Source organism: Blennius ocellaris, assembly GCF_963422515.1.
Source record: "Blennius ocellaris genome assembly, chromosome: 10".
NCBI classification, from domain to species: domain Eukaryota; kingdom Metazoa; phylum Chordata; class Actinopteri; order Blenniiformes; family Blenniidae; genus Blennius; species Blennius ocellaris.
In genome coordinates this window covers 15,418,971-15,439,859 of record NC_137659.1, presented here as the reverse complement: position 1 = coordinate 15,439,859, position 20,889 = coordinate 15,418,971, and the positions used below count along the sequence as shown (strand labels likewise).

The window sequence follows — 20,889 nt, the reverse complement described above, 5'->3', positions numbered from 1 at the left end:
AGTACATGTGAGATTTTGACTGGAATGATGGAGCCGATAGAACCATCTGTTATTTTGAGAGTCGCATAGCAGCTCTTTGCCCACAAGAAAAATAACAACCGACGGCGGAGCCACCGACAAACATCCATGTCGCAGAGCAAACGCGCCGTCGAAATTTAAAATGCAATACAAAGGTGATTTGTAAACCACATGGGGGTTCAAAGATTATATTGGATTATATCAGGTTAACCACGACCGACCAATATATAGTATGCTGAAGAAAAGCTTCCCTTTGAAAACTGCCCCGAGGTGTGAATATGAGTGTGTGTGTGTGGTTCTCTGTCTCTGTACGCTTGCCCCGTGGTGGACTGGTGAACCAGGATGTAACCCACCATTGTCCATAACCAGCTGGGATTGGCCTGGACCAACTGGATAAAGTGGCAAGTCGGATAGATTGGTAGATGGAGCTGCTTTGAGTCTTCACTTTACGCAGCAGAACTTTCCCAAAGTTCTATGGCTCCTTGGTACAATTAATAAGTCCTTCCTACCAGGAGTCATGAACACTTGTGCAAAAGAAAGACCACACCATTTTCACATTCTCATTTATTACATCATTCATTTCAGCTTTACAGTGAAAAACATTTACTCAAAGATAAAAATGGTTTTGTTCACTCCATATTCCCCCTTAAAAAGAAAAATAGAATGAGGCTAGTAGCATTACAAATTGTTTGCCATCACTTACAGCACATTTCCAGGTTTCTACTGTGTGGGGATTCTCCTGACGCTCCAGTGCAGTGATGTCTCACATCCCGAAACAACTTTGGGCTCAACTGATCACTGCGATATTGCCTGTTTGCCCTGTGAGGGACTGGCGTGTACCTGCCTTCACCCACTGCTGCTGACTGGATCCAGCACTGTGCAACCCTGAGCTGTATAACGAAGTACACAAGATGGAAGTGAGAAGTACCTCTCACAATGTTACTTTGTGAAAGTGAGACAAAGCCACTACACATTAACTACATTAAATTGCACATGGTGATCACGTCTGTAGGTTCCTTTTATTGATACGACTTCAAAAGCGTCCACTGACCAATATAAGATTGAACACTGTAAACGGAAATAACAAAATGCTGTGTGCTTACTCCTGAGATTATTTTGTCTTGCAGGAGTCACAAAAAATGTCCGACCTGCTCATTATGCTATGACATATTTTGCAAATCATTCACTTATTTAATTTTTATTAGTGCCGACGCACTTCCAACGACAGCCAGATGGTACGTCTTCTAATGTAATACGCTGCTTCTTCAACATTTAAAACACTGTTTATATAGGACCGTCCTCATTCAGAACAGAAAACAGCTTTTAGTAGATTTCCCGTCCATGCTTCAACGAAGATGTAATAAATATAATTGATAATCCAATCATCTTTTTTGAGTGAACGCAGTAAAGTGTAAGCTATTTTCTTTGTTGATTTACCGACCAGCTTAAAAACTGGCGGGATGGTGTTTGAAAAGACAATAGAAACGACAATTCAACATAAAAAAATTTGGCTTTTCTCCGTACTCAAAATCACAAAAAAGACCAACTTGAATAGTTCATGTTGCAATTTCTTAACATCTGCAAAATTCATATTCCAACACACATAACAAACAAAGAAACATGTAAACTAGGAACTCCAGCTGATATTCAGTGCCGCTTTCTGTCAGCTGAGACACACTTGAGGACGAGTTTCTTCGTTAGCGTGTATTTGGGCTCTGGCATTTGCTTGCGGTTTAAATAATCCCCTCTGCTGACCTCCCTGTTCACTCGCGTCAGGACGGAGAGGATGTCATCCGGCTCCTCTCTGCACAGAAAGGGTCAGAACAATTGTCTACATTAAATCACACGTATCAAGTGGCTGAGAGCATAAATAAAACACAGGAACACGGATACAGTATGCCACATTCACAGTCCGTGAGAAAACCAGAAAGATTAGACAGAGAGAGATGGTCTGAATATATAACAAATGGCAGTTCCAATTGTGTATATAATATAAAATCAATTTGATTAGGTAGAAAATCACCAAGCTGTGATTAAGCATCAGTCATCTGTGGTTCTAAAGCTTTTTCCAGTGTCCTCTCATGGCGTCTCTCACCTCTCGGCCGATGCCGTCAGCTGCCTGCAGAGCTCCTGGATGTAGATGGAGCCCGTGGTCGTGTGTCGGAACGACTTGCACTCCTGCACCGTGGCCATCCCGAGCAGGAAGTCGGCGTGGGACGGCACCGTCTCGCCACGGACGAGACCCGCGTCTTCCTCCAGGCGGGTTTGCCTCTCGGCTTCCTCCTGCTTCGGGTTTGGGGGAAACGGCAGCGCCCCCATCTGGTAGCCGCTGCCCTGACAAGCCTGGATGAAGAAGAGCTTGGGCTTTCCTGCCAGGGTGGGCGCTCGATCGCCGGTGAAGGGAAAAGTCAGGTCTCGAAGCGCCACCTTCTCCTCGTCCGTGCCGAAGACGCAGCCCATTTGTCCGTGGGAAAGCACACAAATCACCTGCAGACGAACGCAGGCATGCGTTTTATCATTAGTCGCAGTTTCATTTAACATATTTTCAAACTGAATACTTTTACTTTTACTTGAACTTATCACAGAAATTTGCACTTCAAGTAACAGGCAACACAGATAGAGAAACATGTCAAGGTTCAAGGAGGGACTGTATATTATACATGAGAAGCGATCTGTGTTTTTGTCCACCCTCAGTAATAAATAACTGTACCTCCACAATACCAGAAACTACGTCTAACCTATGAATGCTACGATTGTTCATGTAAAAACAAAGATTTAAATGTTTGTCACAAGACTCACCAAGGCGTCGTCATTCAGAAAATCCCTCCTGCTGATGTTCTCAATTGCTTGCAGCATTTGTTTTCCAGTCAAGTCGTTGTGGACGTCGACTGTAAAGCCCAGACGGGTGAACAACGCCCTCAGAGCCTCTGTGTTCAAAGAGAAAAAAAGAGATGAGTGGAAGCCATCCATGAGCGTATCTCCTCTCAGAGCATCCTCGTCGCTGTGAGAAATGTCGCAATTGCTACATGTCTACTTGGTGTCACCATGATTCCCAAAGATGACAAGCTCATACTGTCGTGAAGCCAGATTATTTTCTCACAATATTTGATAATTTATTCACTTCTTCTTCAATGTAATTCACCTGACCATTTAAACAACTAAAAAAACAAAAACCTGGCTCAGGAGTCCAGACCGTTCTGTGCATATATAAATCAGCATGAGGCGTCAAACATGAGAATACATACTCTCGTCCTCCTGACTTCCTTTTCGATTCGCCAACTCATATCCAATAAATTTCTCATTGTTGACGATCACACACAACCCACGAGGCTCATGAACCATAGGATAGTACTCCGCCTGCGGGACACCGAGACAAGCGTGAGTCTTGATGCTTTGACAAACAAATAAAACATCTTAATGTGAAACATTGGGTGGTTTTTTTTTTCCCAGAGGGTTTACCTGATCAGAAAGAGAGAGGGACTGTAGGCTTGGTTGTGCATCAGAGTAAACACTCCCTCCTGTAACTGAAGACAAAAACAACTAGGTATATATTTGTCATAGCCGAGAATGTTAATGACGTGTGAACAGTGAGGACATTATCATTTACGTGACATTTCAAAAAGGACACTTACAGCTGGGCTGAGTCTCTGATATGAGCAGCACAGGGCGTTGTGGACGGGCGTCATTGTTGACCTGCTGCGTGAAAAAAAAAAAGTAAGCAACAACCTTTTAATCCAACTTTTAACCGGTTAACAATCGACCGATTAGTTCATGCGCATACAAACCCTCACCTGATTATCCATGCTGACATGAGGAGGGACACACTGCTGGATGGCGTCTGCAAAGACAAAACATTTTATTTGAAAAAGCCTTTTACTGAAGCCTAGTATTTAAAATGTGAGATGTACACGTTTTTAAAGAAAATGCGATACCTTTGTACTTCTGCACCGTCAATACCAGCTCCCGGTCCAAATCCTGCAACACTTCGAGCAGCTCGTCAACATTCGTCTTCGACATTAAGCCTAATTTTTCCATTTCGACAAACACGTCAAGCGCGGTCTGGAACGAAAACATCCAATCAATTTAGAATTCAAAAAGCTTTTCCGTCACCTCTGTTGGTTGTAACACAAGTTCATCTCACTGTGAGGCCACAAATAACGTTTGCAGGGTGGATCCTGCCTGACGTAGAGAGGTGTGTAAGTCGAGTCCTCACATTGCTCGATTCCAGTTGTCTTCTGGGCAGCTTGTCGCTCAACAAGAACTTCAGGTTATCAAAGTTCTCCTGCGTCATGTTGTCATAGATTCTGTACAGCATCACCCTGGCACAGGGACAAAGCAGGTGGAGCAAGAAAAAGAGGGAGAGGGGAAATAGAAATGCTGATAATCACACATAACAGTATTTTCCTAACATTGCTGACGTGCAGTGGAGATCAGTATCACCTGTAGTTTGACAGGATGGGACAGGAATCCGTTTCCTCTGGTTGCCTGCCGTCCGTCCCCAGGAGGTCGAGGAGATCTGTCCGCCGGAGCGTGCGGAGTAACTGTGACAGGAAGGCGCTGTTCTCCAGGAGACCTTTTTCCTCCAGTCTCAGGAAGAGACTCTTTGCATCTTTGATCTGCAGAGAAAACCAAATAACTCAAAAGTCCGCCAGTCGTCGTGAAATAAGAAAACACATGTTGGCCAACATTCTCTTTGGGGACAAAGTATAAAAGTGTTGGATGAGGCCGACCCCTTCCAGGCGTTTCCTGTTCACGTTGTCGCAACACAAGAAGCAGAGCGCTGCCACGTCAGAAGAGTCCAGACCTTCATCTATGCGCGACAGGAGCAACCTGTCCATCATGCCCTGACCAGGCTCACCGCCACAATCCTGCTGGAAGAGGCGAAACACAGGGAAATAAAATAAAACCACCAAAAGAAAAATATTCACTTTTTTTGTAAACGAATAGTCAATTAATATACACACTGTTGCATCAGGACCCAAAAAAACCCTGTAATATTGTGCAATTAAAAGACTAGTTATAGCTCCACTAATAAATGTAGCCGACAATGTTTTTTTTAATGACAGCTTTTGAAGTCAGATTATATTCAAACTGCTAAACACTTAAAGTAGGAATTAATGTTCTATATTGATATTAGCCTTTGTTTTTACATTTGTTCACTTTGTGTATGGCTTAGAAAGAAGTCGTCTCCTTTAATGTTAAATTGATCTGCTGGAAGACTTCAGGTCAATCAGTCATAAATAGAGGAACTCGCACACAGAGTCCAAAAAAAAAAAAGGTCAAAATTCAAAGATGTCCAACACCAGTGAGGACACCCCAGTGAGTGAACCGACAGCCTCGTTTGTCCCCTCAATTTATACTGTCGGATCCTCCTTCTCTTATGTCATATACATCATCAGGTTTATCCATGTCCCAGTATGGGGGGGGTCATGGCTTTTTTATTTTTTTATTTGAAGGACCACCCGCAGGCCTCTTAACAGGAGCCTGGAAACCATCCACCACACAACTGTTGTTACCTTCTGAGTACATGTTTATGTTTTGACATTATGGATGGATGCATAGTCACATGATTACACACAAGAGTACACACTCTGTGTCTACACACACACACACATTTGGTCAGAAGCCTGAGTGCTCTATGACGGAGCTCAGCACTCAAATTTAAGTGCACCCGTCATGGCTCTGCAGTCTGGTTACGTTACTTTATTGTCCCTGTCCAATTCTGTTTACATTAAACAGCTGATGTGGGGCAGTCTGCTTTACATTCTCCTGACCAGGGACAAATTGTGCCACTACAGACCCGAGGGTTCATTTTAGGGTCCTGTGCCAATCATTGTGCTGTTTCAGTTTGTGAAAATGGAACAACCTACAATCTACTTATAAACAAATTGCATACATGACTAAAACAAACAACAGGTGGCCTTTCTGGTTTCATTTCTAACGACAATCACAACTGGTTTAATCTCACCAAAAAAAAAAGTAAACACAAACAAAAATCTGCATTTGCTCATTGCAGCAACTTATTTTAACAGTTCTCCATTATCACAGTATTTGTAATTCTTAATCAAGATTAGATTGTATTTAAACTTACGACAACTTTTTTTATATCACATTTGTGTATACTAAAACCTTTCCCATATAAAGATATGAAAATGTCTTGATTTTTCCCATGTTTGATATCATTTTAGTATCGATACATTCTTATTAAGGTGTCTCTATTTTCATCAGTTGTTAAGTTCATCTTTTTTTAAATCTTAGTTTTGATTTCGATTTCGACAACTTCTTCATTCATTTCCACATTTCGCAATCTGTCCATCTGTCCAGCTTCCTTTGTTCGGGGAATATTCCACAGATACAGATGAGGATCACTCACTAATGACACTCAAGCAAACAAAACAAATAACAATAACAAACACCTGGTGTCAGCATTTTTAATTAGTGGCAGGAATACATTTGACTGCTGCTTGTCAACTATTAGTGTAAATCCACTCTTTTGTAATATTTTTGTTGAAATAGTGTTATGGGCATGTCTAACCCATAGAGTGAGTCCCAATCTATGCGCTACTTCAGGTAATATCTCTATTCGTGTTGGTAACTCTGCCAATATTCAATATTAACTTTAATTTGACTGTTAACTTTGAATTCACTCGGACGCGTGTGACGTCATCACGTTTGTTTGACTTTATTTAGAGACGTGTTTTTGTTTGTTCAAGCTGAACGACACCAAGATTGACTGTTGACTCGAACGTGTTTATCGCTGGCATTATAATCCCAGTAACCGATTGAAAATGTTTTATTATATAAAGTGACGTGAGTCGGAAAGTCCAGCCGAGTTTCGGTAACAAACGCCGAGTTTCAGTGTCCGTCTGCTGATGTGTAAACTAATTTTAAACAAAACCACATTGGAACTTACCGCGTTTGGCTTTTTCGCCCCTTAAACTTTATGTTTCCACTTCACAGCGATGTTGTCACAGTATTTCTTCCCAAATACATTGAAGTTAATCTTTCAGCTCAGTTTCATACAGTCGAGACTCGACGCTGATAAAGTTTCGCTTTCAGAGGAAGTAAAGGGACACCAAAATAAAAGCCAGCTGTCTTTGAGGTCGAACGTTTTGAAATGTAATCTTCTCAACGTGTTTCTTCTTCAAGTCAGAAACAAAGTCACCACCCCACACAGCTCAGTTGCAACCCGATATTGTGAAGTTATGACAGAGTATCACGTTTATTTAGTTTTTCTTCAACATTATTTTGAAGCCTCGTTCGCCTCCAGCTGATTTGACGCGTGTCCTTTTTCTTTGGAGACGCACTTAAAAATAATTCCCCCCAAAAAGTTTCAAAATACTTTATTCAGACCTCATCAGTTGTTTCAGAATGCTCACAAAGGTTTTTTTTTTTTTTTAATAAATTACAAGTCATTTACCTCACAGAAGAAAACAGGAATGTAATTTCTAAACTTTTTTTTTTCTCAAGTTTATTACAAAAGGAGATGAAAATGTGAAAAATAGTTAAGAAATATGGTCTTGTATGTGTGTTTAGACTGACTGGCCTTCTGTATTTGGCTTTGGACGACGACGAGAGGCGAAAGGAAGGAAGTATTCTCCTGCAAACTGGACCACGTCGTCTGGTTTTCTCAGTAACAGGGATTGCAGGAAGTCAGATACCAGGGCTCGGATCTCTGGGTGCTGTCGGAGGTACAGGGCGTGGTTCGCCTTTATCTCTTCCTGCCACAGTAACACAAACATTCATGACCTGTTCTGTTGTAGGATTTTCACAGTTTGCTGAGAAAGATCACATTCGAAATGCAGCCAGGTATTGAGAAACTGTTGCATCACGTGAGAACATCACTTGTCACCTTTCTGTCCAGAAACTTGGAATGCATCTCCATGTCCTCTTCCAACACCAACACAGCTACAAACACACAACATCAGAACTCAGACTCAAAAAGCAGAAAGACACAGTAAAGGCAGAACGACACAAGTGCAAATTTTACAGGCGGCATATAAGACTACAGAGAAGTAAACCAAGTAATTATAGATATTAACATGACATTTTTCTTGAAACTACAAAATTAGCCATCATTTCAGATTACTACAATCAGATTTAGTGTAATTTACTCTTCTACAGGACATATAACGACTATAACGACAAAGACACCACAATGGCACAATATGGTAAAATTTACTGTCATTCTCTCAATAATGCCACCGCACTTTGGCGAAAGCTTTTTTCCTCTTTATGCGTGGGGATTGTTACCTTTCTCTGTCTTTGATGGCAACTGCAGAAGCCTCATGGTCACTGGCGAGCCCACCTGTACTCTGCTGGCCAGGTGACTGATGACACAAAATAAGTAATGCAACTTAATGAAATATCAAGCGGTGAATTTGAACAAAACGTGACTTACAGTGTACTGGTGTCTTACACCATCACAATCATGAACGTGTTTGAATCAAAAGCACAAGATCTCTTTCGAAAATATGTTGTTAAGAGAGCATGGAGCGCCTTCAAGAAGAGACGAACACCGAGTCAAGCGCTAATTGCTTGTCGCCACAGTAGTCGATGAGCTTACCCATCATCTAAAAAGCAGCTCTGCCAGGTGGAGGGACCGTCTTCCACAGAGTGAATGATCCTCTCCACACCAAAAACCCTGAGGATCTCACCTGGAGCTTCCAGCTGCTTAAAACCCAACTCGCTCTGATCACAGACAGACAGTAAACAAAACTTAGCATGCTCGTCCAATATATCACAGATGAACCGAATCATTTATTTCGCTGGTTCAAATACTTACAAAGGTTGTGTGGACGACGTGTAATTGTTGGTCCAGTGAGACGAAAAATGCGTGTTCAGGCACTTTCTTCCTGAGAGCCATCAGACGCATTAGCAGCAGGCTGGAGCCCTCCGTTACCAGCCCAACAAGATCACACATGGGATGTGAAATGCTGGCTTTTGACACCTCCTGTAGACACATTGACACATGTGGTGACTATGCCGGATGAATGTTGGTCAAGTGTGAAACAGTGTCTTGTATTTAGACCATCTGGGTGTTTGCATTGGTTTAAACTCCACTGGCCAAAAAGAAATTGCAGGTTAGAATGTGCAACTGAAGTCAAGTCTTGTCTAGATGTATGACTGAATAACTGAACATCTACTATCCTGTTTCTTGTCTTACCTCTCCCACTCTGCTAACTTTAGTGATCCTCATCTCTCCATCACACTGCACCATGTGACATCTGTTGTCCATGCTGCTGCTCTTAAGCTGAAAAAGTGGGAAGCAGGTGAGGGTCATTTTCATTGAGTGAAGCCAATGTTACAGCTGTTACAGTTACTCACTTTGACATACTCGTGGAAATCTTCCTCCAGAACCTCCAGGTCACTGGTTAGGTAGGCTTAAGTGGAAGACATATCATATTGTATCAAGATAAAACAAAACAAAACAAAAAAACACGACCTCAGGTGACTGATGTCAGAAAAACATATTGAAAAAGTAATGATAAAAGTAAATTACGAATACAAATGAACATTATGAAGTTTCTCTCTGTGGTGGATCGTACGGTGGCCCTGAAGTGCAAACCCCAACAACAAATCACTAAACACAACAACAAATTGAAAAACACAATTGCAAATTGCAAAACACAACTGCAAATGAAAAAACACAACAACAAATGAAAAAACAAAACAACAAATTGAAAAAACACAACAACAAATTGAAAAACACAACACAAATTGAAAACACAACAACAAATGAAAAAACACAACAACAAATTCAAAAACACAACACAAAGGAAAAAACACAACAACAAATTGAAAAAAACACAACAACAAATTGAAAAACACAACAGCAAATGAAAAAACACAACAAAAAAATTCAAAAACAACACAAATGAAAAAAAAACAACAACAAATGTGTTTTTCATTTTGTTGTTGTGTTTTTTCATCTGTGTTGTGTTTTTCAATTTGTTGTTGTGTTTTTCAATTTGTTGTGTTTAATGATTTGCTGTTGTGTTTTTCAATTTGTTGTGTTTAGTGATTTGTTGTTGTGGTTTGCACTTCAGGGCCACCCTGTAGGTATTGAGTTGATGCAACTTGAATACAACAATCTGATGTCAAGTGGTTTCACAACTAATTTAAACTAAGGACAATAAGTTGCACATGTAGAAGTGGAATGATTTTGTCTCCAATAGGTCTGTGAGTTGGCTTGAAGCGATGCAGCACGAGACTAATGGGATTTTGGGGTACATTTACCTTAGTAAATATATTATCAACTTACTTTATACCAAGACTCAATATTAATTCCAATGGATGCTCAGAGATTGTCTCAATGTCAGTGTGACCTGTTAACTTTTGTGAAAGTGTACAACCGTTAAAAGCCTTTGCCACCCCTTGACTGAAATCCTCGTTCTGTCTCAGGTTCCCTGGTCCCTCCATCACCTGTCACTGTGGTCCCACAAGGGGTGTCATCAACGGCTCCGTGGCTTTGAGCGTGCACGCGCACGCAGGGCTGTTCAAGCCTCCGAGCAAACTCCACCATCACCTCGAAGTGCCCCAGGTGTCTGCCCCCCTCCGACACGGTGGCCAGGGAGTCAGAAAACACACACCTCTGCAGCTCCGCAGGCTCTGTTGAGAAGTGTGAGAAAGATTCTGAATGTTCGTGGGATCATAATTGTACTCGTGGAGGCTCACCGTGATTTGACACGGGAGCGAGTCAAGATGTGCCAAGAGCAGGTGGTGCGACCTCAAGCAACACGCAGGTCTGGGTTTTCTCGTGACCAGACTGCGTCAGTGACAGGAGTCTATCCGCTTACCGACGCTGGACATGAACGCGAGAGCTTCAGGGGAGGATGTAAACTTCTGTCCCTCAGTCATCGCCATGGCACCCACAGACGTCTCGTCCACCAGAGGGACGTCCTCCATTTGTGGCAGATTACTGGAGATACTCCGAGAAGTCGCGATCAGTGTTGACAGATCTCGCGATAGAAACAAACAACCATCTCCATGGAAACAAGCCCCGAAAAAATGCCAAACAACAGGACCGGATACGGAGGTGAACGCGTTGTCAAGGCAACAACGCTGCAATACAGTAATGCAAGAGATCCGTGCACAATGAAGAATACCAATCTCCCTTCTACTACTGCTACCAGTATGATGAAATTACTATAATGATCGAAACATTATCATTTAAACTGGATTTGGTTAAGCATCTTCGGATTTCAGAGTGCACACACTGCTTCACTTTGGATTTAAATGTGTGCAAAATCAGAGCGCAGAAAATAAGCAACCTGGTAATTACGAGATTGAGGAATCGTTAAGTTAACCACAGTCTTGGTTTTTGTCAGCTTTCCCTGGTGGTCTAGTGGTTAGGATTCGGCGCTCTCACCGCCGCGGCCCGGGTTCGATTCCCGGTCAGGGAACTACCTTTTGTTTCTGACAACATTTATGAAAATAATATAATCTACCATATTATATCAAATTATAAGTATTGCTTGGCCATTGCCTTTGTTCTGTGTTGTCGTTCTGTATTTCTGTTGTTCCATTGCTGTTGGTTATTGTTCCTTTGACCTCATGTCTTCGTTGGTTTATTTGAATGCATTTTGTTTTGCATAGTGAGTTGCAGGTGAGCACGCTACGCTGAGAGTTTGTGTGCTGCAATAAAATAGTAAACTCTTATTCATCATCCCTGTATCTGGTGTACGTTGGTGCTAAAGTATTTATAGGTACAAAATAATCAGACACATCTGAATTAATCTGTGGTGGTTATAAAGTCAGTACATATGTTGGGTCTATGTTGAGTGTTTTTGAATAATGGGTACTATGAAATACCTTGCTTATGATTTTAAGAGAAAAGCCTGACATGAGCATATTATAATCTATAACTGTCCATTATTGTGGAGAAATAAACACAGAAAAAAAGCCCTTGCTTTACATAAAATGTAGTGAAGTAAGTCAGTGCAATGTTTGTTGAGTAATTATCATGGGAAATGTTACTTTAATATTTAAACAAAAAGGTTTAGTTCTGGGTGTGAAACTCTTGAGGTGACAAACAAATCAGAGCAGCTAAAACTTCTGAATACCAAAATCCTCCAACTTTACCGTTTCATTTTAATACATTTAATACAATTGAATGCACTTTTTAAAATAACTAAATGTATTATAGCCCCTTATGGTATGATAGCCTCTCAGAATATACATGTTTGACACCCCTGGTGTAGTTGTTGGATATTGTTTTTTTTTTTTTTAAGTTACAGGACATCAATAAGTTCCCATTCACTACAAAAAAAAAAAAAAAAAATGTTGTACGTTTAAATTAATGCTTAGACACACAAATTTGTACATTCAAGTTTAATTTATTTTAGAAAATGTGTGATAGTCGAGAAAGACAAAAAAACTGACACTATAAAAAAGATAGAAAACAACAAAGTATTATTTTCAGAGTCAATATTTCATCATCGTGTTTTGAAAAACTACAAAAAAACAAACCCAAAACATCATGTTCTGTATTATTGTGAGTAAGATTCACTTGTCACGTGGTGACAGGACGAGCGTCTTGGTCAGTCTGGACGTAAACTCAGACATCTGCTTCGCTGCACCGGGCTGGCGAGCCGCCTCTTTCAGGCTGACGTCTTTGTTCACACCATGGAGGATTCTGGTGAGATCTTCCCCCCTGAAATGACATCAACACGTGTTGTTACATCACTGTCGTTTGGATCTTGCAGTGCAGTTTTTAAGTTTTAAACTTACCTGGGACAACCATCCTTCAGCCGATCACACAGAGCCTGGATGAACCAGCTCCCATTTACGACGTGTCTCATTGCTTTATTATCTTCGACAGTGGCGACGGCGATCAGAATGTCGGCCTGCTCTGGGATGGAACGTGAGGCACTGTCGTTGGCCTCCAGTTCATTCACTACGACCCCCTGCTGTATTCCCTTTGCTTGGCAGGCCTGGATCAGGAAGACCTTGGGCTTCCCTTTAAGGGCCGACTCCTCGGTTGTTTTGAACATTGTTGTGATATTTTTGATGGGAAGAGGTTTGCGGTCAATCCCCAACACTGTGCCCTTCTCTCCGTGACTCAGGACGCAGCAGACGAACGCATCGCCGTGGCGAAGGTCCCGATCAAGGTCAGTCCACTTGGAGTCGAGCCACTCCTCCACCTTGAACTCCAGTTTCAGCTGCAGCTGATTGAGGCCACTCAGAGAAACGAAGCACGTCAGCGTTCGCTCCATTTCGTCCATGGTTTGGTCTCTGCACATCAACACCCTGAACCCCAGCCAGGTAAACACTTCAGCCAAACTCTCTGTAGAAATGTACCGGGAGAAATAGTTCATCTGCAGGCATGAACAAACAACAATGTATTTTTTTCTTTCTTTCTGGAATATACCAGCATCTTTGTCAGTTCCGTTCCTCGTGCTTCCGTCCTGGAATTCCTCGTTATTTATGATGACACAGAGGCCGGTGGGCTTGCTGTTCAGTTCATAAAAGTCATCCTAAGAACAACCAAAGCAAACCTGTTGACGTAAATACCCTTCTTAATGAATTACAACCTTTAGCAGACGTTAATTTATGATCTATTACAGTAATATCTGTGATTAAGCACAAATGACAAAGTGATGCTTGTGTTACGACAGATTAATCTGATAGTTTCATCATCATAAAATTATTTATACAGTAAGATCTCACCCTGTTTTCCCCTTTGCTCTCTGGTGGATGAACATCTGAGTAGAAGTGTGAAACAGAATTACTACAAACATTAAACAATATTTACTTCAAGTGAAAAGGCAGAACTTGTGCATCACTGTACCAAGTGAAGGTGAAGGTGATGAAGGACGGGCATCCTTCAGGCTTATGGTCCCCTGAGTAGCAGCGGTGGTCTTGAAGGCCTCGTCGGTCTCCAGGAGGTCCAGGAAGTCTTTGCAGGTGTTTTCTCCTTTCATCATCACCGTATCTACAAACCTCACGACTTGTTCTTCCACGTCTCCTTTGATGCTCGAAAGAATGTTGCACTCTCGATCAGTGATCAGCTTTTTCGTGCGAGCTTTGTCGAGGATCAACTCGTGGCGACTTGACCGAGACAAAGTTTCTATAATCTGTATTTTCTTTCGCCTTACTGTGTCTTTGGCGGACATGCTGAGAAAAAAATGCTGCGAAAAAGGAAGAGAGATTATTTCGGATAAGGCCAGGGAGCACCCACTTTCTGGAAATGTAAAGTCTTACTTGAAGGATTGCCTGGTAGGTTTTGAAGAAAGGAGGGTTGTTTCGATTTCAAAAATCGGCGTTCAGATCCAAAAACACGTAGATTTGAAGGCGATGATCCAAACTGAAAGCGTCAAACAGGAAACACAAATTGGCATTCATATGCTTGTTCCAGATGCAATGTACAACTAAAAGTAACGTGCTGGACCGAGAGAGAGAGACGACTGGAGACTATGTGTTTGTTTGTGTGCGCGTGTGCATATGTGTGTAAAGGGCGCTCGCCCCCTGGTGGCGAAAAAGTAAAACTGACGGCGGAATACCGGAAACCTGTATTCACCACTGATCTACATGCTTTTATCTCTGGAAATTGATAAACTAGAGCAACAAAACGGTCCTCCTTGACTGAAGGGTTTGTGAAACTTTAAAACAATGGAACTGCGTCCCCCGCTGTTAAAGAAAATAGTGGTGATTTCTCACAGCCACCACGTGGGGGAGCATTTAAGCTTTAAGACAGGCTCGATTCAACGGTACTATAAAATGTAGTCACGTGACAAACGTTTAAAAAACTTCAACCTGAGCTTGTCAGTGTTTGAGTCTGATAACCTATCCTTGGAATATAGCATATTCATAATACCCAATTTCAATCGCCTGTCGTCAGTCCCTGGTGGTCTAGTGGTTAGGATTCGGCGCTCTCACCGCCGCGGCCCGGGTTCGATTCCCGGTCAGGGAACTACTGTTTTCGTTTTTAGAAGTCTTACCGACATATGATTGCATTTCGAAATGTTGTATAACAACATTCCTTCTATACGCAATTCAATACATGACTCTTTACAAAAAAACAAATACAAACAACAACAACAACACAGTCTTTATTTTGAAGCAGTATGTTGTCTGAACACCAGATGACAGCAGAGGAAATGTTTTCTTTGTCCATCTAGTTATCTATCTATTCTATGCATACTTGTGTCTGCTTTTGTTTATTATTGCTTGGCCTCAACCTGCTTTTCGTTCATAAAATATACTCTATTTTCATCCTGTATTCCTCTATTTGTATTTTGAATATATCGTTGCATCAAATGTAACATTCTTCTAAATATTTTACAACAATTTTCATTTGTCATTATATGTATTTATTTATTTATGCGATGATGTGTATTATTTATTATTTTTGCTTCAACGTCAAAGTCCAAAACTATCCAGTTTTCCACAGTTTTACGCGTGTTTTTATTTATTTGTTTATTTGTTTATTTCTCGTGACTTCATCACTGACAGAGAGCCGATTTCCCGGAACTTTGTTCCTTTGCATCATTTACAGTCAGCACTGACCACCCTCTTACATCACTACTCTCTCACACATCCGCGGAATCAGTTAGTTCCGAGGGTTGTCGCCTCGTTTTAGCCGCTATACACCGAGAGCGTAGTGAAAAAATAGAATAATATCAATCGGGAACTAGTTTAGATTATATTTCATTCTATGTCAGATGCGGTCACGTGGTGTTTTGGTTTATTACGTAGATCACGTTTGGCGGGAAAGCGTGTGGTCTCTGCGGATGGAGCGAAAGAAGCCGGCTATATAAAGGCTGGTGAGCTGCGATGTCGGAGTTCTTCCAGCTGAGGCGGAGGAGAGGCAGAGAACCCCCTGCCCTGAGAACTTCACGTTTTTACCTCAGAGTCTGAGTTATTTATATTTATTTTTTTATATCAACAGATGCTTTATTTTTCCTCAGACGGACTTGTTGGATAAGACTAACTTGGAAGAATCAGCTTTCTATTTTTGGACATTCGTTTTTCTCTTGGTTTTCACATCAGTCAAGAAGAATAACGGTGAGTTTTAAAGACCACTCTTGTTTTAGTTTTACTTATCGCCAAATGAGTTTACAAAAAAAACACGACAGAATTGCACTCGTAGTTTATTTATCATGTCTACCATCTTGCATTTGAATTATTTCATCTGAATACGGTCATTTTTAATCAAATATCACCTGAGACCAGCTCAGTTCTCAGCAGGTAGCCTCAGTTTATTTACTCTTTATGCAGTTTGTTTACAAAGATGCGTATTTTTTATTTTTTTTGAATGAACACGGCTTAAATAAAAAAATATATATATATATTTATCTCTTCAAATATTTGAGCCCAAAGAGATGTGATGGTGTGTAGTAGATGTCAATATTTAGTTTATCTGAGTCTGTGTTTAGTCACAACAAGAAAAAAATAACCACAGTGATCTGACTTACTTTGTTACATTAACTTTGATCACCTAGAACTCACTTTTAATAAAGTTATTTGTTTTTTTAGGTTTAATGTTGCAACAGCATTTGCTGTGATTTGTTTCATGCTCTTATGTATGTTTTTTATTTTTATATTCTCAAATGTATAATCCAGTTAAACTAGGTTTAAGGTTTTGTTTGTTTTTTTTTCTTCCACAGGAAGCCATAATGCCACCAGTGTTGACCATGTCCAGCACAAACTACGACTACGACTATGACACTGTTCAGTCATATTTCTTCCTGGATGGGGAGGAGGAAGACTTCTACCCTCCTCCGCGCAGCCAGCTCCTCCCGGGTCCCAGTGAGGACATCTGGAAGAAGTTCGAGCTGCTGCACACGCCTCCACTGTCCCCCTACCGGAGACCCTCGGCCCCCGATATCCCTCCGTCCGCCGCCGACCACCTGGAGATGGTCTCCGACCTGCTGGGCGAGGAGTGCGACCCGTCGGCGGCGTTTCTCCAGTCCTTCGTCATACAAGACTGCATGTGGAGCAGCAGCTTCGCCGCCGCCACCAAGCTGGAGAAGGTGGTGTCCGAGCGCCTGGCCGCCCTTCAGGCCCGCCGAGACTCCAGCGCCGCACCCGACACCGACGGCGATGCCGAAGATCGGCAGGTTCGCGGGCCTCGGGGCGGGACGGCGCACCTGCGGGACCTGAACTCTGAGGTCACGGACTGCATTGACCCGGCTGCGGTGTTTCCATACACCACCCTGGGTGGGAAACGGAACGACGATGAGGCGGAGGCGGAGGGGGAGGCGGAGGCGGAGGCGGGGTCAGACTTGTGTCTGGACTCGCCACCACTCAGCAGTAGTGACAGTGAATCAGGTGAGGATCGTTCAAGAGTGTACGTGTTTATTAAACCCCTTTGATTTATCATTGTTTTATTCCTTGGTGGTCGTACACCTTCACGGAGAAGCAGAGGGATTATTTTTAAGTGCTACGAAAATATAACATGGTCAAGACCGAGGCCGAATCCACAACTGGTCAGATTTAATGGCGATGGCTGTTTAATGTATGTATTATATGACTCTGGCCTGTCAATTTACACGAGACGTGCTTTTCTGCACATCTCAGGAACAAAACTGCACATATAGGGTCACAAGGGGCTACAGCTCATCCCAATGATGAAGCACGATTTAGAATTATTGATAAACATTCATGGTTTGTAAAAATACTCTTATGTATACGTCAACCTGCATTTACACCACTTTACTTTGTTCTCAGAAGGAGAGCTGGATGAGGATGCTGAGGAGGATGAAGAGATTGACGTGGTGACGGTGGACCGGCGAAAGCCACCTGGGAGGTCGGTTCCCTCTCCTCTGGTCCTCAAGCGCTCTCAAATCAACATGCACCAGCACAACTACGCCGCCCAGCAGCCGGCCGCCAAGCGGCCGAAGGCGCACGACGTCTGCCCGGCGCAGAGGCCGGGCGGCGGCCGCAGGTGCGGCAGCCCGCGGTCGGACAGCGACGACAACGACAAGCGGCGGACTCACAACGTGCTGGAGAGGCAGCGGCGAAGCGAGCTGAAGATGAGCTTCCTGGCGCTGAGGGACGAGGTCCCGGCAGTGGCCAGCAACGAGCGGGCGGCGAAAGTGGTGATTCTGAAGAAGGCGACGGAGTTTATCAGGGACATCAGAGCGGATGAGAGGAGGCTGCTGACGGAGAAGGACGAGCTGAGGAAGAGGAGCAGAGAGCTGAAGCGCAGACTGGAGCAGCTCAGGACTTTACATTGATTTTTTTTTTTGTCCTCCGTGTTGATTTACTTTATTCGCGTCAAACTGACCGGTGGTCAGCGACTGACGGTGTGAAACAAGAGATGAAGCACTCTGTGGAACGACTCGCCGCAGTGCTGTCAGCTGGTCTGATGTCCTCGTATTTATTTAGTTTTAAAACTTGTGCACATTCTTTAAAAGTTCTTGGCTCAGAAGTCTGCTGTGGAGAAATATGTTTGAATGCAGCGTTTGTATGTTTATTTCCAGCCAATAACGGTCATGTAATATTGTGTTTATTTAAACGCCGTCCTAAATGATCGAATTGTAGTTTTTTTTATATATATATATATATAGATATCTCCAGCTGGAGTAGAAAACAGTGAGAAGAAGTGAAAGTTCTTTAACATAAATTGTCTTCATATTGCTGAGGTCATGGAATTGTCTCTGAGTAATTTGTCTTCACTTTTACACACATATAAGAAAAAAAACAGCCAGATAAAGGTTCTAAAAAAAATAAATCCCAACTCCACAAATCTTCATAATCCACAAAAATGCAATTTCTGATCCAACTTTTATTTATGTTAACAGCAGATTTCTTAAATACTGTTTTGGTATTTTGCATCTTGGGAACACCTCAGATTCATCCTGTTGTAGTAGAACAGAATGGGATGGCAAGTGAGGAAGTTGACGTTCAACATCTGGAGTTGATTGTGAAACCCGAAGGCCCCAAATTAGTTGTAGACTTTTCTTTAAAGATTAATTTGGAACTGGTGTAGCAGAAATTGGATCAATCTAGTTTCTCAGGCCCATCAAGTTCATCTCGGTACACATGAAATGAGTTAATTCCTCATGGGGCATTAAAAACACAAGACCTGGAGGGATGTGGAACATGGACAAGTAATGAATGAGACACTTTGGTTGAACAGCAGTATTACAATGAGGGGGGGGGGGGGGGGGGTGTATCTCTTTGTTTATTTCTACAAACATACTAACTGATGTACTGAACGCTCCTCCCACAGGCTTATAGAACCCTGGTCTTTGTAGTGCTGACTCATAACAACAGATCAGACTGCTGAGTCATGCAGGGATGCTGCAGATTGTCCAACGTGGTCAGCGATGACTAAAGCAGTCTCCATTTCCGCTACACACAGTTTTTGTCCCAATTTTTTCCTTTCCAAGGCTCTTACGCACACACACACACACACACACACACACACACCACAGGATGTATTTTGCCTGCTCTCAACCAACCCAGATATCTCAACTCAAATCCATGACTCAAATCTCTGATTTACAAACGTATCCAGCTTCATGTTCTAGTCTTTAATTATCCCTCGAGACGTGTTTCCAAGCATGAACCGGTCTAAACATCAGTTGTGGTCATAAGTCAAAGTTTGCTATATAAAAACCTTGACCCCCGCAGCTCCCAAACGACAACATCTGAAGGTTTCTGGTAATCGGATTCATATGTTTGGAAACCCGACCCACCAAATCTCTTATTTTCACCTCATTTCCTTGTGGGTGACGCACTTCTGTCTCATTTCCGTATTCATGTCATGTCTTAGGAACGTGAGTATTTCTGCTGCGTCAGTGTGAGTGTAAGTGTTGTATGTGTGAGTGAGGAGGTTAAAAAAAAAAAAAAAAATGCTCCGACAGCTGTTCTGACACAGCAGGTGGTCTCGTGGCGGAGGGGACAGGGACGGCCTCTCCAAGCAGATGTCCAGAGTCGGGAAGTACTTCTGAAGTTTTTAGGGGCCACAGCAGTGGATGTGTCAGGGGCTCTTCAGGGTGTTTTAACAATCCTTTTGGTAGCAGTCGTTATTGGGAGACGGTTGAGCCTGAGCCTTTATGAGACCGAGCTTCCTGCAGTGTGGCTCAATCTCAGAGTTACACGTCCCTTTTGGAAGGTTGAAGGCGGGAAGACCAGGTCCCATCCTTCAAGGATAGATGTTTTTCTCTCTCTCTCTCTCTCTCTCTCTCTCTCTCTCTCTCTCTCTCTCTCTCTCGATTGAGGGGTTAAATGGTGAGAGCAACTGTGCCATTTCTCTGGCTGCACTGCTAAACCTAATGAAAGACACACTCTTTTAGTTGAGTAATAAAAGTTATTATAATAGTAGTGGTACTTTGAGCTTACTTCAACACATTTAACTCGAAAACATCTGCTTCCATTTGAATTAGTTTATGTTACAATTACACCAGTCTGCATTACTGCACATGAAACACACCGAAAATTATGTTCTTAAAAAAAAAAAAAAAAAGTCAAATAATAAATGTAAAATCACACAATAGCAAAGCAATGAAAGCAGATTTTCCTACTAATTTAAAGATTGGCATTTTTTTTCGTTACCCTTCTTTAAAGTAAAATGAATTTCAGAACCGTATAACAGATTCTGATAAGCTCCGTTACACATATCGCGTGGAAAAGGCTTAAAAATAGCGATTACTACATGATATCAGGTTGGAGGTTTGAAATCTGGAAGTTGGCCAAAACTCATGTTCAGAACATTCTGATTGTTTCAACATTTCTGACAGTTTTCCTTGTTTTCTTTTGTGACAAATAGTAAAAAAAAAAGAAAAAAAGTGGCTAATCTTTAGGTTTGGACACTTGATTGGGAAGTTTGGGTAAATAGAACACGTTAACCTATTAAAAAAATAATCCTATAACTTTGTTTATAATGTCAATACACAAGTAACTCAACTACGTGGCCAA

The 20,889-nt window shown here is 42.1% G+C and overlaps 4 protein-coding genes across 6 annotated transcripts; 1 reads left to right on the top strand and 3 right to left on the bottom strand.

Moving 5' to 3' along the window:
• Positions 1-584: 584 nt before the first annotated feature.
• casp8 (caspase 8, apoptosis-related cysteine peptidase) lies at positions 585-7,046 on the bottom strand. 3 transcript variants are annotated; one of them, XM_080504148.1, is made up of 12 exons: positions 6,932-7,046; positions 4,749-4,889; positions 4,459-4,634; positions 4,160-4,337; positions 3,951-4,077; positions 3,810-3,856; positions 3,651-3,714; positions 3,478-3,542; positions 3,264-3,375; positions 2,818-2,945; positions 2,114-2,505; positions 585-1,822 (listed from the first exon to the last, which is right to left on the bottom strand). In XM_080504148.1, the coding sequence occupies exons 2-12, from the start codon at positions 4,857-4,859 to the stop codon at positions 1,666-1,668; spliced, it is 1,557 nt and encodes a 518-aa protein (XP_080360274.1). In that variant the 5' UTR covers positions 4,860-4,889; positions 6,932-7,046; the 3' UTR covers positions 585-1,665. The 3 variants fall into 3 exon arrangements, with proteins under 3 accessions (XP_080360274.1, XP_080360275.1, XP_080360276.1); XM_080504149.1 differs by having other exon boundaries at positions 3,651-3,711; XM_080504150.1 differs by having other exon boundaries at positions 4,232-4,337.
• A 504-nt stretch (positions 7,047-7,550) lies between these two features.
• Positions 7,551-10,926, bottom strand: catip (ciliogenesis associated TTC17 interacting protein; the record flags this gene model as incomplete). Its single annotated transcript, XM_080503059.1, has 9 exons — positions 7,551-7,739; positions 7,871-7,926; positions 8,272-8,348; positions 8,585-8,709; positions 8,804-8,971; positions 9,185-9,271; positions 9,346-9,401; positions 10,444-10,653; positions 10,818-10,926. 9 exons carry the CDS (start codon positions 10,924-10,926, stop codon positions 7,551-7,553), a joined length of 1,077 nt encoding a protein of 358 aa, XP_080359185.1.
• A 1,497-nt stretch (positions 10,927-12,423) lies between these two features.
• On the bottom strand, positions 12,424-14,390 carry LOC308135013 (caspase-3-like). The gene is made up of 6 exons (XM_080502877.1): positions 14,224-14,390; positions 13,811-14,150; positions 13,690-13,724; positions 13,391-13,496; positions 12,751-13,306; positions 12,424-12,673 (listed from the first exon to the last, which is right to left on the bottom strand). The coding sequence occupies exons 2-6, from the start codon at positions 14,133-14,135 to the stop codon at positions 12,526-12,528; spliced, it is 1,170 nt and encodes a 389-aa protein (XP_080359003.1). The 5' UTR covers positions 14,136-14,150; positions 14,224-14,390; the 3' UTR covers positions 12,424-12,525.
• A 1,435-nt stretch (positions 14,391-15,825) lies between these two features.
• Positions 15,826-18,612, top strand: LOC308135009 (transcriptional regulator Myc-B-like). Its single transcript, XM_080502873.1, has 3 exons — positions 15,826-16,026; positions 16,629-17,292; positions 17,692-18,612. The coding sequence occupies exons 2-3, from the start codon at positions 16,638-16,640 to the stop codon at positions 18,198-18,200; spliced, it is 1,164 nt and encodes a 387-aa protein (XP_080358999.1). The 5' UTR covers positions 15,826-16,026; positions 16,629-16,637; the 3' UTR covers positions 18,201-18,612.
• Positions 18,613-20,889: the final 2,277 nt, after the last annotated feature.

Excerpts from the sequence above, each read along its gene's own strand:
- LOC308135013 (XM_080502877.1), bottom strand. The coding sequence starts at position 14,135 with ATGTCCGCCAAAGACACAGTAAGGCGAAAGAAAATACAGATTATAGAA. Across the intron at positions 13,725-13,810 it reads ATCACCTTCACCTTCACTTG|ATGTTCATCCACCAGAGAGC; the intron begins GTACAGTGATGC and ends ACTTCTACTCAG. Across the intron at positions 13,307-13,390 it reads CGGAACTGACAAAGATGCTG|AGAGTTTGGCTGAAGTGTTT; the intron begins GTATATTCCAGA and ends ACATTTCTACAG.
- casp8 (XM_080504148.1), bottom strand. The coding sequence starts at position 4,859 with ATGATGGACAGGTTGCTCCTGTCGCGCATAGATGAAGGTCTGGACTCT. Across the intron at positions 3,857-3,950 it reads GACGGTGCAGAAGTACAAAG|ACGCCATCCAGCAGTGTGTC; the intron begins GTATCGCATTTT and ends TTGTCTTTGCAG. Across the intron at positions 3,543-3,650 it reads ATCAGAGACTCAGCCCAGCT|TTACAGGAGGGAGTGTTTAC; the intron begins GTAAGTGTCCTT and ends TTTTGTCTTCAG.
- LOC308135009 (XM_080502873.1), top strand. The coding sequence starts at position 16,638 with ATGCCACCAGTGTTGACCATGTCCAGCACAAACTACGACTACGACTAT. Across the intron at positions 17,293-17,691 it reads CAGTAGTGACAGTGAATCAG|AAGGAGAGCTGGATGAGGAT; the intron begins GTGAGGATCGTT and ends CTTTGTTCTCAG.